This window comes from Cricetulus griseus, chromosome 4, assembly GCF_003668045.3.
Source record: "Cricetulus griseus strain 17A/GY chromosome 4, alternate assembly CriGri-PICRH-1.0, whole genome shotgun sequence".
In the NCBI taxonomy this organism is placed as follows: Eukaryota; Metazoa; Chordata; class Mammalia; order Rodentia; family Cricetidae; genus Cricetulus; species Cricetulus griseus.
This window is the reverse complement of record NC_048597.1, coordinates 115,522,284-115,538,014: the sequence shown is the minus strand read 5'-3', so window position 1 is coordinate 115,538,014 and position 15,731 is coordinate 115,522,284. Positions and strand designations below refer to the sequence as shown.

Here is a 15,731-nt window from a genome sequence, read left to right as displayed (position 1 = left end):
TTAGGGATTGTCAACCGGTGTTGGCCCGGCCGGGGCACCGGCTCCCCGGTGTGGCGGGCCCCTCCCCCATCCCGTTTGTTTACGTCCCGGGGCCAACCCGCAAGCCCCGCGCTCTTTTGTGTGTCTGCTGCGTGAAAGTGGCTACGGAGCTCGATCTGGCCCCCCCCCTTTTTTTTTGCGCCCGCGGACTTCCCTGGGAAGAGGTTGTGGGGGAAGCTTTGGAAGGCGAAAACTTGGCTTGCGGGGGACGCCGGTGGGTCGCGCAGAGTGTGGGATCGGCCCCGGAGGAGGGGGAAGGTGCGGGAAGAGGCTGCAACTTTCCACCGAGTGCAGGCCCCTGCGTGACCCGGACTCGGGGCTCTCTTCCCCCCGCATCACTGACCAGTGCAGACAGACTTAACTGCGCGTCTCAGGGACTTGCAGGGCTCCCCCTCGGTGACCCGTCGCTTGCTTTACTCCAGCCCCCCACTCTTTGGCGGAGGGTGTGTTCTGTCCTCTCTGCTAAAGGGCCCCAGGAGCTATGGAGCGCGCGGCAGGTCCGCTGCGATCCGCCTTCTCCAGCCAGGTTCTCGAAAGCAAAGCCCCGGGGGCCCCGCTGGACTGTGCGGAGACTGCTTGTGGTTCCCCGTCTCCTCGAGGGGATGGTAACCGGGCTTCCCATTCCGAGGCGGAGCTGCCTGCGTGCCCAGAGGATGGTATCCTGCCTGCCACCCCTCATCTGAACCAGCTGCTCGCCCTCGGGGTCCTCCCTGCTAGTGCTAGCTCCGCGTTCGCGGCTCCTGGACAGCCCCGGGAATCTGCCAGGTGGATGTTGTGCGTAGCCGGAGCCAAGTTGAAGGTGAGCGGCGAATGAGCCCGCAGAGCTTTGATCATTGGGGGCACTGGAGAGTGGGGACAGGGACAGTCTTGTGGTCCAGAGCGGCAGCTTTGCACGTGTGTGTATGTGTGTGCTCTCTCTCTCGCGCGCGCGAGCACACACACACACACACACACACACACACACACACACACACACTCGTGAAGTTCCATTAACATCTCTAGGGAATCGCCTGTGCTCCCAACTCTAAAGTGTGCTTGAAGGTCTACTTGAGTGAACTTTCCTAACCCTCCCATAGCACCCTTAGTAATCTGAAAGAAACGAACTCCATATGCAGGCCTGCTGGAAACGAAGCCGATTGGATTAAAACATATGTAAGTGGAGCGAGACAACTTTAATTTGAGCCCTTGCCTACGTGAGGACGATAAGGCAGACGGATACTCGTTATGCCATTTCCTCCCATTTCTCTCTTAACTAGGAAGACTATGTGAAATATGTATTTCTGATAAGATTAAAACTTAAAGAAGTTCGAGTATTTATTGACTAAAATGTATTACTCCATAGTGTCTATTGTGTAAATTAGATTCCTGAATGTAATGAACATAGCTGGATGGCATTTTTTGATTAATTGGTCTACCCTATTTTAGTAAAAATAGCTGCCTTTTTACCATAATTTAATTCCTGTGCTTACTGTAAAACCCGTTGTGGAGTTTTAAAAACAAACCTTAATTTTCTCCACCACCCCCCTGTGACATTCTAGTTTAATTAATCAGTAAAGTTCCTTTATTAAGCATTACCAAAGAAGGCAGGAAAAATACTTTGGTTTCTTGAGAATTATTACATTTTATGAACTTGGTGTATATTCTTGCAGCCCCCTACCCCATGCATTGATTAGCTTTCCATGGGGGATCTTGAGGGTACTTAACCACCTGACTTCATTGAAAGTTTCCCTTATGGTTGATATGGATGAACTTTATGTTGATCTTAAGACAACAACAAACAAAACCCTTTGTTAAGTACTGTTCTTGTTACAGAGTCTTTTGGTAGATAACGATTTGGCCTTAGGTGGTTTCAACTGTGCCACTGGATGGCAAGTTTGAAAGCCTTTCTTGAACTTGGAATGCCAAAGGTCAAGTGTGACTCTGGACTTTATCTGGGAACTTAGGTCCAGAGTTTTTGAGTTGGTATCTGGTTGAGGATCCTCTGTTCTTACCGATGGGAAGCTGGAGATTTTAGTGAGAATTCTTTAGGTTACACTGAGATCCGATTGACCAAAAACTTAGTGTATGTCTTCCTTGAGTCTTAGCTGGATTGATTTAGGTCTTGGTAATATGCAGCAGGGCCCGAACTCCCTTAGCGTTCTGGAGGGCTAATGTTCTTATGTCCCTGCTTCTTGGATCTTTCAACCACCTTGCAACGTGGAGTGGATGTCTGCCCTTGAAGAGGGTTTCTGAAAACTGACCTGTTCCTTTCTCATCCCCAACCACGGCTTGTATTGTGCAAAGTGAGTGTTCTAGTGTTACTGAGACTAGTTGAACAAGTTGTGACCCTGTCCCAGACTTGTAAAAACCAACTTTTTTTTTTTAACTAAGAAAAACACCATTGTATAAATTTATCTTTTAAATACATGTTTCAAAAGAGGTATATTTAACTCTTGGAACTTGTTTTCGAATTAGTGGAACTCTGAATATTCTTGGGGATGGGGCCTGCCTGTGGCTTCATCAGTCTGGGGCGTTTTCACTGTAGTGTGATCTGTTCCCTTTTGAGACTTCCCTGCAAAAGTGAACTCTAAAACTGTTCTCTCCCCAAATTAGAAAACCAATTCAGTTTTTGCTGCAAGTCCATTTTTTGGTTGCTTTTGTTTTCTCCTCTTACAGATGTGCTTGAATTTGTATGTGTTGTGTGCTTGTGTTTGTGTTGTGTGTTTCCAGAAGCCCACCACTGCTCCTTGTAATATGTATATAATTTCAATTTAAAATACTCCACTTAGTGCCTTTGATAGGATAATGAATGAACAAATGATGCAGGGAACTCCTGTTGTTTTTTTTTTTTTTTCTATCTTGGTTCTTTTAATATAGGTGTCTTATGAGACTGGGTATGAGAAGGGTTATTATCAGTGCTCTTCCCCCCCCCCCCACGTTTTGAAAGGCACAGTCAGTGCAAGGATGAATAATGCAGTAGTAGCTCTTGAGGTGGTTGGGTGCCCTGAAGCCCTTTGGCCTGTGCCTTCTGTCAATACTCAGGTCTAAGTAGGGAAGAGGAATAAACAGCTCTGTCCACCCAAGAACTTTCTCTCCTAGTCCACCGAGTGGACCTGCCTTCTGCTCACCCCCACTGAGTCCAAGGCATTTAATAGTTTCACAAGTCTTTTCTCTCTTGATAGTCAAGGAAGAGAAAACTATCAGTGAGTGTGGGAGTTTTTCATTGATGGCCAAGGCTTTTCCTGAGATTGTAGGAAAAACAAGGCCAGAGAGAAGACCTACATCTCTATTCCATAGTGAAATGAAGGAAGGATAGATCTGTTAGGGGGAAATTTGTATATTGCTTTAGGAGAAATTTTACCAAATGAAAAATCTTTGTACTTGCCCTTGTTTCCTTTTATAGTTTCCGAAAATTTCACGTATCTTGCTGGGCCATAACATGAATGCCCTGTCAAGTTATTGTAGTAAGTTATTCTGCTATATAGAATCGTAAGTGACTATAGGAATTATTATAAATTTATTTGAAATTTAATACGTAGCTTTAAAGTATAAATGCCGTTCCCAAGAAAAGTCTGATTTTTATTAGTCATTGTCGGCGGCAGAAATGTGTCTACGTCGTCTTTTTGTTTTGTCTGAAGCTCTGGGTTATTGCTGCCGCCGAGAGATAGTTTTGGTTTCAGTTGAAATTCCCCTGCCTCTGATTGTTTAAACCAGACCCTTAATCTTATTTTAACATATTTTAACCATTCAAAAAATCTGGAAGACTTGTTTTGTGTAAGTAGCAAGCAAATGTAGTTTAAATACTCCAGCAATTCTGGTATCTAATTGGAAACAGGTGGACTCTTTCATTTGAGTCTGACCATAGCCAAGTAGAGGGACACTTACTGCTGGTGGTTATTCATTTTGTTGGTGCTATTTGAAGAGAGGTCTACAGCCTCCCTTTCCCCCATACTACCCTTTACCTGGACATCTTTGTCATGCCTGAGAGAAAAAAGATCTCAGAGGCAATAATTGGACAGGTGGTGTTTTTTATTTTTTTTCTTTTGTGTTTTAGAGACAGGGTCTCTCTACATAGCCCTGGCTGTCCTGGAACTCACTATGTAGATCAGGCTGTCCTGAACTCAGAGATCCACCTGCCTCAGCTTGCAGAGTGCTGGGGTTAAAGGCACCCATCACTACTCTTGGCTCATCCATGGCCTGAGCATAGATTTACGTTTTATGAAAGCCTGATGGTGATCTAATTTAGGGGCAACTTACTCTGCCTAAAAATTCTACACGTAATGAGATACTCTTCCATTGAAAGCCTTAAAAATTTAACTTAGTCTGGGGTGTATTTCACTAACATACCAGTGCCACAGTCCCCGGAACTGTTTGCCACTTTCCTATTTCAGGTTTTGAGGGTGCGATTCTGAAAGTCACTTGGTGGCCTTGACTTTCTGTCTGTTCCAAATTAGGTTTTGCTGTGTGTGTGTGTACTGGAATTTTCTAAGGGTCATTTGGAGTTGTTGGCCTTTTTTTTTTTTTTTTTTTTTTTTTTTGGTTTTTCGAGACGGTTTCTCTGTGTATCTTTGGAGACTATCCTGGCACTCGCTGTGGAGATCAGACTGGCCTCGAATTTACAGAGATCCAACTGCCTCTGCCTTCTGAGTGCTGGGATTAAAGGCGTGCGCCACCAACGCCCGGCAGGAGTTGTTGGTCTTGCTCATGTTTCCCGAGTTGCTCTGTATCCCACTTTTTAAATTATTCAATTAGTTTATTGGTAGGATCTCTATAGTACAAAATGCCCTAAACTGACAGCAATCCTCCAGCCTTGTTTCCACCCCTTACCACACACACACTCATGCTAAGATTACAGACATGAACCACTGTGCTCAGCTCCCCACCCCCAGTGTTTCTCTGTGTAGACTTGGCTGTCCTGGAACTAGCTCTGTAGACCAGGCTGGCCTCGAACTCACGAAGATCTGTCCACCCTCCTCTGCCTCCCAAGTGCTGGCCTTAAAGGGGTGTACCAACACCACCCAGCAAGCCCTGTCTCTTTTTAAACTGGGTTCTGAGAAGTAGGTGAGAAGAGCAATGTTTGGCAGGGAAGGGAGTGTCCTTGCAGGAAGGGACCTGGGGATTGAGAGAACCCATGTTATTGGTTTTAGGGCTGCTGTACCAAGAATTCTCAGTCCTAAAAAGTGCTGTGGTACACATTATTTGCATTAAATGACACAGTGTAAAAAAAAAAAAATCTGAGGGTGAACACAGCTCTTTGAAAGATGTCTAGTTTGTTGTAAACCTCTTTAAGATTTTTAGGGCTATGCCTGGCATGGTGGCACATACCTTTAATCCCAGCACTCTGTAGGCTGAAGCAGGTGGATCTTTGAGTGTATGGCCACAGCCTAGTCTACATAGTGAGCTCCAGACTGACCAGGGCTACAAGGTGAGACCCTGTCTGAAAAACAGACAAAACCCAAAAGAATTGTAGGATGTCAGGTAGATCAATCAAAAGGTCCCATCTCCAGCACTGGAAAAAGTTACAGTAAAGAATGTCTGTCAGCTGGGCAGTGGTGACGCACGCCTTTAATCCCAGCACGTGGGAGGCAGAGACAGGCGGATCTCTGTGAGTTCAAGGCCAGCCTGGTCTACAAATCGAGTTCCAGTACAGCCAGGACTGTTACATAGAGAAACCCAGTCTGGAAAAAAAAAAAAAAAGTATGTCAATTTCTTCATTTTTCACCTGAATTTTTTCCCTTACTGTTGGGGGCCAAAGGCATTTGGCAGAAGTTTGTGTTTAATAGAGCCCTGGGCCATGGGAAGTGGGGTAAGAGGATGTGGGGCTGGAGGGGGTGTCTTTCTATGAGAGGAAAGGTAATCAGACAGGAGGCCGAGGGGAAGACACTGCAGAACAAGGAAGCAGTAGCCATGCAGGAGATGCACTTTGAGTAAAACTGCCTAGGTCCTGCTTCCTTCCATTAAAGCCTCTATGAAGCAGAGCTGGCCAGGAAAGCAGGCCACACCTTTCCAAGACACTGGAGCCTGCAGCCCGGGCTGCCTCCATCACCCGTGTTTGAAATCGAGTGTTTGATTTATGCAGTTAATGCTGGAGAAAATTACCAGAGTTTAAACTCTGAACTGCCAAGTAGCTGGATCTGTTTTCATATCACCTTGAGTGATGCCGCAGAGTCATTCTGTCCGGCTGTACTTGCTCAATAAGGAAATGCAGTTAACAAGTTGTCTGTGGTTGCTTGTAAGCCATTGCAAGTTTGGTTAGGGAAGAAACAAATGGATAAATTAGCCCTTTCTGAAGTGAATATTGCAAAATGTGGAGCAGCGGAATGATGTTCATACTCTCATTAAAATGTATTCGGGTGCTGACAGCCCCCTCCCTTTTTTTTTTTTAGATGGGAGAGACTCTCAGATCCTGTCCACCTGGTATATGAAGAAAATAAAGTCAGTGCTGAGGATGTAGTGCAGTTGTAGAATGCCCTGCTAGCATGGACCAGACTAGGTTCCATACCCAGTAAGATGGTGTGCACCTATAAATCTCAGGACTGGGTAGGTAGATTACAAGTTCAGGGTCATCCTTGAATACACAGAGTTTGAGAGCAGCCTGGGCTAAGTGAGACCCTGTCTGAAAAAATAAAAGATACCAAACCCACAGCTCAAGGGCTTCTTTGTACTTGCCCTCCTCCTGTAAGCAAGGTAGTGTTCTTTCAATTGGCTCTTTCTAATGAATTGTGACTTTTTTTTCTAACATAGTTTGATGTTTTAAAGATTCAAAAGCACATGAACACCCCCCCCCCAGACAGGGTTTCTCTGTGTAGCTTTGGAGCCTATCCTGGCACTCGCTCTGGAGACCAGGCTGGCCTCGAACTCACAGAGATCCACCTGTCTCTGCCTCCAGAGTGCTGGGATTAAAGACGTGTGCCACCAACTCCTGGCCACATGAACTCATTTTAAGTGCCATTACTAGCTTGTTCTTTGGACCTCTGAGTAGTTTATTGTTCTGTTCCCTCCTGCCTGTTGACTCTGTTAAAAATGATTTGATGAGGGCTGGAGAGATGGCTCAGAGGTTAAGAGCATTTGCTGTAAAAACAGAGGGAACTAGTTTAAATCTTTAGCAACTAGGTAAAAATAGGGTATGGGGATGGGGGAGGATACGGGGTGATCCTCAGAACTCCCTAGGCAGTCCAGCTTAAAAGATGAATTTCAGGTTCATTGAGGGACCTGTCTCAATAAATAAGGTGGAGAGAAGATACCTGCTTCCCCCCTCTGGCATCTGGATTAGCGTGTCTTCATATACCCCTGTAAGGATTCAGGCATTATGCTGGCCTGCCCCTGTCACCTGGCAGAATGCACTCAGGCAGTATTCTGGTTAGCCCATGGCTGAGTAGTCTGTACATAAGTGCAGAGGACCCCTTTAAAAGACAGTGTTGTGTGGTGTTGTTCCCCCCCTTCCCCTGGGTCATACAGGACTTTTCCTGTCTCCCTCTTCTCTTCTGTCCCCTCTCTGTCTCTGTGTCTCCTTACCTTATTTTCTTACCTCCCCTTCAATAAAACTTTTAACATGAGTCAGTCATGTCCATCCACCGACCCAGGACCGGGGTCCTCGAGGTCCCAGTGTGGGACCTGCCACCTATCGTCCCAACCCATTATCCTTTATTCCTAACACCCACCCACCCCACCGCCCCAGAGAAGCAGAGAGATTTTTAAAAGTTAGTAAATGACACAGAAGGCAAACTATTATTTTAAAAATTACATTTATTTATTTGTTGTATGTAAGAGGTGAGGTCAGAGGACAACTTGGGAGTGAGTTCTTTTTTCCACCATGTGGCTCCCAGAGATGAACGTAGGTGGTCAGGCTTTGTGGTAACTGCCTTTATTGGCTGAACCATCTCTCTGGCCTGGAAGGCAAACTTACTTTCAAGAGCTTGGAGCTGCAAACCTCAGCAAGGCCTGGGGGCTTTTGGGTAAGGAAGGGCTACTGTGGAGCCGCCCTTAGCCTACAAAAGGCAGTTCTAAGCTCTATCACCGCTGCCTGTCATTTCTTGCCCTGCTCTTACCATGCCAAGCCTGTCATCTTCAGTGTTATGACAACTGTTTTGTTTTTTGTTTTTTAAATAAGTATTTGTGGAACTTCATTTTAAGATTCTTAAGAGGTAAGGTGTAAATGAAAATTTAAATGATTACTTGAGGGAATTGGACATTATGAGTTTTTTTTTTTTTTTTTTTTTTAATTGATGAGGTTTGGAAAGCATTTTTTCCCACTGGGAGACAGCTACATTCTTTTGCTATGATTGTCATTTTCTTGCATCCTTCCATGAAGTATGACAGACACTGCTCAAATAAATATATTCTTAAAGTTTTTTGTTTTTTAAAATTTTGTTTATTATTACTGTGTGAAGTGTGTGTTAGAGGACAACCTTTTGGTGTCAGTTTTCTTTTTCAGCTGTGGGTTCTGGGGATCACACTTGGGTCTTCAGGCTTGCCTGGCAAGTGCTTTTTTACCTGTTAAGTATCTTGCTGGCTCAATCTAGTCTTCATTTATGTTTTGATCCTCCCATCGCCTGCCTCTTGAGCAGCCCCAGACTGTTCTGTCACAACCAGCCATTTTATGCTTTGAGACAGGATTTCAGGCTGTCCTGGAGCTGGCTATATAGCCAAGAATGCCTTCGGACTCCTCATCTTCTTGCTCCTACTTCCCAAGTGATTATAGGGAGTGCCTCAACTCCAGGCTATGCTCTTTTCTTTCTGTTTTCCCCCATGCTAGTTGGCCTAGAACCTGAACCTGTGTGATTCCATATTATATTGCTCTGGACGGCCTTCACCAAGAACAGCCCATGATGCTCAGACCTTTCTAATGGTGGGGGTGGGGGGTGGGGGCAGACAACTGTGCATCCCAGCACTCAGACCTTAAGTTCTAAACAGGTCTATAGTTCCATTCTGTGCCACAACTGTGGGAGCCTTTGCTGAAACCAGTATCAAAATGCTCACTGACGTGCTTATTTCAGCTCTACCTCAATTTCTTGCTTTCGCAGTAACCCGTGCTTTCATATCTTCCAGCCAAGTGGGAGACAGGTTCAAGTTGGGATCATGTTTCTGCTCAGTAGGCAAGTGTGGGAACCCTGGAGCCAGACAGGAAGCCTGGCTGCTGTAAGATGCCTTTTCAGGTGATGAGGTCTGCCACAGCCTTTGCTTTGAGCACAGGAGACGCATGCATGGTGTGCCTGCTTTGTCCTCCTCTGCCATGCTATGGTACAGTGCCACCTGAAGCTGGTCGTCCTAGAGGGAATGAATTGCCTCTCTTTTCTACCCTTGTCTACCATTGTGCTTAACCCTGCTACCACAGTTTGTCAGCACAATGTGGAATATGGAAAGGAAGGATATTACCAGTTATGGTTGAAGGTCATTGTCAGGGGAGTTAGAAGTGGTTTGCAATTGTTTTAGATGGCTTCATTTTGGTATGTAATTATGTTGTCATCCCACAGTTTGCTGATACTTTAATGAAATCTGTGTGTGTGTGTGTGTGTGTGTGTGTGTGTGTGTGCGCGCGCGCGCGCGCGCGCGCACGCGCACACACATGCAGTCAGTTTAGGGTTGTTTATTGCCAATGAGATCTTGTCTTTTCTAACGCTGCATACCACCTGAGTTCACAAATCTTTGCTTGTTTCAAAATTGTCCATTTGAAGCAGGTTGAAATCCATGACAGACGGGGCTGCCAGATGAATCTCCTCAAACCATTGATTTCATCATGTTGTGCCTGTCCGTAAACACCCACAGCAGCTTACTCTGGCATGGAATGGAGACCACATTCCCCAAGCTGGCAGACAGAACTTCTGATGGATGTCTGTCTCCGATGCATCCAAACCTTTCATTCCAGCAGAAACAAACCCAGAATCTTGCTTGTTTGTGGACATTCTCCTGTGAAACTCCCTCTGGACATCCATCTGAGGAGTTAGCCTGATTGCATGCATTCCCTCCTGCCTGGAGGAGTGGCAGGCTCTCTCTGGGAGGAAGCAGACTGAATGGCAAGGAGGAGGTTTTGACAGTGTGCTTGGGGTAGCTGGAAGGTCACAGAAGTCTAATGGTGGGGAATGGACAAGGAAGTCCAAGTATGGGGGATGGGAGCTGCCCAGGAAAATAGTTACGGGTGGCTGGGGGGCTCTAGGGCTCCCTTCCTTCAGTTCCTCTAATGGCCCACATGACTGCTGGGGCAGCATCCAACTATTCTGACCTCTCAGGCACCTGCTGTCCACTTTATGTTCTACATGTACTATGTGTCACACTCTTTCCTAGGGCTGTGCACAGTTGGAAAGTGCTGCTTGAGGGCTGTAGCCTCTCTCAGGGGTAGGCTTTTCTGTGCTTTGCTGGGGACTCTTAACTGGTTAAATTTAGAATGCAGAGTTGACTCCCCAGCCCCCCCACCCCCACTTGATGCTGGGGATTGAACCCTGGGCCTTGCCCATGCTAGGCAAGCACTCTACCTCTGAACTACATTCCAACTGAGACCTGGTTCTTAATATCATGGAAGGTAGGACAGGTCTATTAAAATGGCTATACTTGGAAACCTACCAAGGGAATATGCTTGATTTGTATTCCCATTTATTAAATTCCTTCTTTGTACATGTTGGTTTGAATCTATATAGGATTGGCTTTTTTGTGTCCCCTCATTCCCCATGCTGGGGATAGAATCCATGCCCTTATGCATGCTAGGTAAGCACTACCACCTGAGCCATGTCCCCAGCTCCCTAAAAATCCACTTTAAAAAAATAGATTTGGACAGAACAGTTTTATGCTGGAGACTCTTTGTTAAGTCTACTTGCAGCCTGACAGGGAGGGTACTTGCCCACTGAGCAGGGAAGGCACTTACTGTCTAGTTGTCAGAACCCAGCAAATGTTAAGAGCAAGCCCAGAGCTAGAAGTGCTCAGGTTTGGGTGTCTGGGTCAGGGGAATGTATTGCACCAGCCCATTCCCCAGAAGCTCTCTTGTGGGCCTGGCACCCAGCCAGCTCTGGTTCAGTGCAGCGGTCTTCATAGCCCACACTTTCTGTGTTTTCTTTATCCCAAGAAAGCACTACCTAGGATATTTCTGTGTTGGTAACATACTGTCTGGCTGTACAAGCAAACATTTGCATGAAGGGTGGCAGGTGGGATCTGAGAGGAGCAGGGTGTGTGACCTGTTGCTGCTTTAGGGGCAGGGTGGAATGAGTGGCCAGCAAAGGGAAGAGACTTTATGTCTTCTGGGATTTCAGGACTTTGGGGGCCTCCTGTTTTGAATGTCCAGGCAAAAGGTTAGCACTGAGTAGGGAGATGAGTTGAGAGCCAGAGTTTAAAACCTAAAGGAGATTTTTGGGGGCCTTGATTAATGCTTGAGAATTCTGTAAAATTGTGGGCTAAGGATGTAGTTCAGCAGTAGAGCACTTGCCTAGCATGTAAGATGCCCAGGGTTCAATCCCCAGTACCAAGGACAGAGAGACAGAAAAAGGGAAGGAGGGAGGGAGAGAGAGAGCAGGAGAGAGAACAGGAGAGAGAGAACACAAGAGAGACCTGTCTATCTTTGTTGGTGATAGACTGGGCAAGGATTTCTTTACTTGTAGATCATATTTTTGAAGTGCTAGGGATTGAACCCAAGGTTTAGTTTGAACTTAGGATACCTCTGTGCCCCTCACTTTAACTTTCCCAGCTCTGGATCTAGCTAGGGGGTTCCAGTGTCAGGTAAAAGGAACAAGAAGGGAAGGGACAGGCTGCTGTCCCATTATAAACTGTCACCAGCTTATGTCTGCTGGTGATAGGGCAGGGGAGTTTATTTTTTCCCGATTGCCAGCTCTTATTTCCTGGGCACTGAGCACTAGTGGGTCGTGGCCTAGGCCCTTAGTTTATTCCATCATATCTATACACACAGCTCCGTGGAGGCTATATAAATTCAGCTGTTCAGGGACTCAGAAAGGCTGCCTATGAAGTGTTCTGGTTGTCTTTACTAAGTAGCTGGAGTATGAAATGGAGCCTAGCTGGGTTACCCCACAGGGAGTGCCTTGTGGAACCTGGCGTTTCCTTGGCCCAAGTTCCAACCTCAGGTAGACTTAGTGTTGTTGGGACCTCCATAGTTTGCATGCTTCCTCTGCTTCCTCCTCAACTAACGGAAGCACTATCAAAGATACTGCACCCTTTCTTGCAGACTTCATCAGACATTGAGACTGAAAGGAGCGTCCTTCCTAATTGACCTGTCCCATGTCCTCAACCAGCGAGTCTGTGCATCGCATGAACAGCACAGCCGTGCTGGACGAGTTGTGGGAACCATTGGGAGAGACCTGTACTGCCATTGCTATTTGTACTATTGTGCTATTAGTGTCTAACCTTGTGTTGGCTGGGGCTAGAGCTGCCTCTTTCCCAGACCCTGGAAGTCAAGATGACTTTCGTGTGTGTTGCCAAAGCCACTCAAGTCCTCTGATATCCTCAGGATAGCACCCTACAAGGGATCTGTTTTTAGCTTGCAGGAAGGGAAGGCGGTGTGTAGTGGATGTTCAGTGACTGACTTTCTGAGAGCTGTGTGGGTGGCCATCTGTCCTCAGAGAAGTATCCTGGTCACAGTGACACTCTGCACATTTTATTTTTCTCAGTGATTTATTATTGGAAACTGAGCTTTTTTTTTTGATGAATCTGGACTCAGAAAATTATTAATATTTTGCATGCCTAATGTACTTGGAATTTTTTACACTTGCTTGTTTGTATGTGTATGTATATAGGAGACACGTGTATAGCATATGTGTAGAGCTAAGAAGAAAGCTTTTGGAAGTTGGTTCTTTTGTTCTATTACGTGGGTTCCAGAAATTAAAACTGTGGTGGTCATACTGGGCAGCAAGTACCTTCATCTTGCAGACCCTGATGGAGACAGGATACACACACACACACACACACACACACACACACACACACACACACACGGACGACACAAAACATGATGGGGAACCAGGATGGGACAATGGTTTGTTATGAAATGTTAAAATTAAAGAAGAAATATGACATTAAAAATAAAGAGAAAATTGCAAAAATGTGTGTTGGTTTCAGAAATAACATAGTATGTTTGAGTGAGATAATTTGTTGTTTTGTTTGTGGATCAACTTGTATTTTCCACAGGCTGCTCAGGCTGTTCCTGCACTCATTTGAGAGTGTGTGTGTGTGTGTGTGTGTGTGTGTGTGTAGGTGTGTATGCAGGTGTTATGCACATGTGCATGTGGAGACCAAATTACAGCCTTGGGTGTCATTTCTTAGATGCCATATACCTTGTTTTATTTTATTTATTTAGAGACAGGGTTTCCCTGTGTAGCTCTGGCTGTCCTGGAACTCCCTCTGTTGACCAGGCTGTCCTCAAACTCACAGAGATCTGCTTGCCTCTGTCTCATGAATACTGGGGATACAAGGCCATGCTCCTTGTTTTTTGAGACAGGGTCTCTTGCTGGTTGAAGCTCACCAAGTAGGCTGGGCTGGCTGGCCTAGGGAGCTTCAAGGACCCTCTTGTCTCCACCAATCCTATACCACACCTGGCTTTTTATGTGGGTGGGTTCTGGGGATCAGACTTGGACTCTCATGCTTGTATAGTAAGCACTGTCCCAGCTGATCCATTTGTCCAGCCCTACACTCACTTAAGCATATCTCATGATGTCTGACTGCCTCAGATCTTTTTTTGACATGAAGTATGTACCTGTCCTGCTGGTGAGAGATCTCAAGGCAGAGTATCTGTGTGCACCAGGCTCCGAAGGGCAGGTGATTCTGAAGAATGGGTCCTTCTCTTTGTGTTAGGCTGGGCTGTGTTCTAGAACCACAAGGAATTCTTGCCACTCAGGAACCTACATTCTTGTAGGTAAGACAGAAAATAGGCAAAGAAGTGATGGACGCTGTGTAGGCACCCAGGATCCTGAGAACAAAGGGAGCAGGGCCCACTAGCACAGCCCCTTGGAGGTGGTATTTCTGTTTTCCAAGACCTGGAGGAACAACTGGTTTCTAAATTGAAGATAAATAGTTGAGGCTTAGATTTGCATTGCAAAATATTCTTCCAGAAGCTCCATATGAAAGCAAGAAAGGACTGGCAATAAGGAACTGAACTGGAAGGTTGTATGTGGTGGTGCCATAGTCCCCAGGAGATATGGGAAGGGCCAGGCCCAGGAAAAAGACCCACCCTAGTGCCCCTCCCAGACTGAATGTACCCAGGCTTGCCATTTTTGGTGAGGCCATGACAGAAATGGGACATATGAATGACATTTTACTAGGATTCCATTTGGGCCTAAAAAGCTGAGGTTGGGGAATGGAAGCTGTTAGAGAGACCATCCTTCCTCAGAGGGAATTGTCTTCAATGCCACACCGTCACTGAGCATCCAGCAGGCCTGTGTCCCCAGTGTTTGGGGTACAGGTTATGGGTTCTTTCAGAGGTAGGTCCTTATGATACCCAACTGGCTGGGTGCCACAGACTTATTCGAAACAGGTGTGGTGATGGGCTCTGAGCTTCAGCCTTGGATGTGAGTCAGACATGTGGGGAGTCAGCCTGGAGTTCCTTTTATTCATCCCTATTTGCTTTTTGTTGGTAATCCTGTGTAATTCCCTGGTTTCATGATGTAATTCTAATGGAATTAAACTTGAACACTTTAAAAATTATGTAATTAATTGTGTTCAGCTTCAATTACAGTGACTAATTATAATGATACCTGGTGGCAAGTCAGGTACATACTGGTGGGGGATTTTCGCCTGCCAGGTATCAGGTCAGACGCTTGCTGGCAGGTATCACAGCAGGGCTGCCTGGCTGGCTATGGCTTCTTGGGTGCCTCCTTGGGATAGCTCCACTGTTGGGCATGCAGAGAAAAAGGCAATGACAGACAAGAAGGGAAAGTCTGTTTTAGCATGAGGTTGATATAAAGGACTATAGCTCCAAAAGCAAGTGGCAGGTGACTGGGAAGCCAAGGTGATGTTCTGGGATTCTGTTTGCCTTGGGGTAGGTACATGCAAGTGTGCTTGATTCCAGAATTGGGAAGGCAGCTAAAGTAGGAAGGAGATAGCATGAAAATTACCTTCACATAAGGGAAAGAAGACAGAAGTCAAGCATAAAAAAATGTCCCTGTGGTACTGTTTGCAGGACAACGTGTAGGTTCCTAGGACATGAAAATGAAGCTGTTGGACCCCAAAACACAGCTCTGAGTTTGCAGACTTTAGCAAACCCCTTTTGCTGACTGGAGATGTAGCTCATGGGTTAAGTGATTGCCTAGCAGGTTCCACCCACAGCACTGTATAAACTAGTGTGCTAGTGCATGCCTATAAACCTAGCTCTAGGGAGATGGAAGCAGGGTATCAGATAGTGAGCTTGAAGCCAACCTGAGCTACACTATACCCTGTCTTTGAGGGGGGGGAAGGAAGAGAGGGGGGAGAGGGAGAAGGAGGGAGAGAGAGAGAGAGACAGAGAGAGAGAGAGAGAGAGAGAGAGATCCTTTTCGCAAAGTTTTGTTTTGTGTGAGAAAGAGGGTTTCTTTCTTGCTAAGGATCCCTTCACATCACTTGACTGTTCCTGCGAAAGCCAGGCACTTGGCATGTCCTTCTGCTGGGAGGTGTTGAACTGTCCCTAAAGCGACCTGCTGTATTTGTGGAAGACCTCAGTTGACTGCTTGATGAATGATCTGCCACCACCTTCCAGGAAGTGTCTGGACGTAGATTGTATATACACCACCTAGGTAGCCCTTGCTGCCTGG

The 15,731-nt window shown here is 46.1% G+C and overlaps 1 protein-coding gene across 1 annotated transcript in view; it reads left to right on the top strand.

Annotated features, from left to right (window-relative positions):
- The first annotated feature begins 482 nt into the window (after positions 1-482).
- The window catches only part of Cux1 (cut like homeobox 1), a 299,475-nt gene continuing 284,226 nt past the window's right edge, over positions 483-15,731 (top strand). The window contains 1 exon segment of the mRNA XM_027416212.2: positions 483-838. Within this exon segment, the coding sequence (XP_027272013.1) occupies positions 521-838 (318 nt within the window). The 5' untranslated portion in view covers positions 483-520.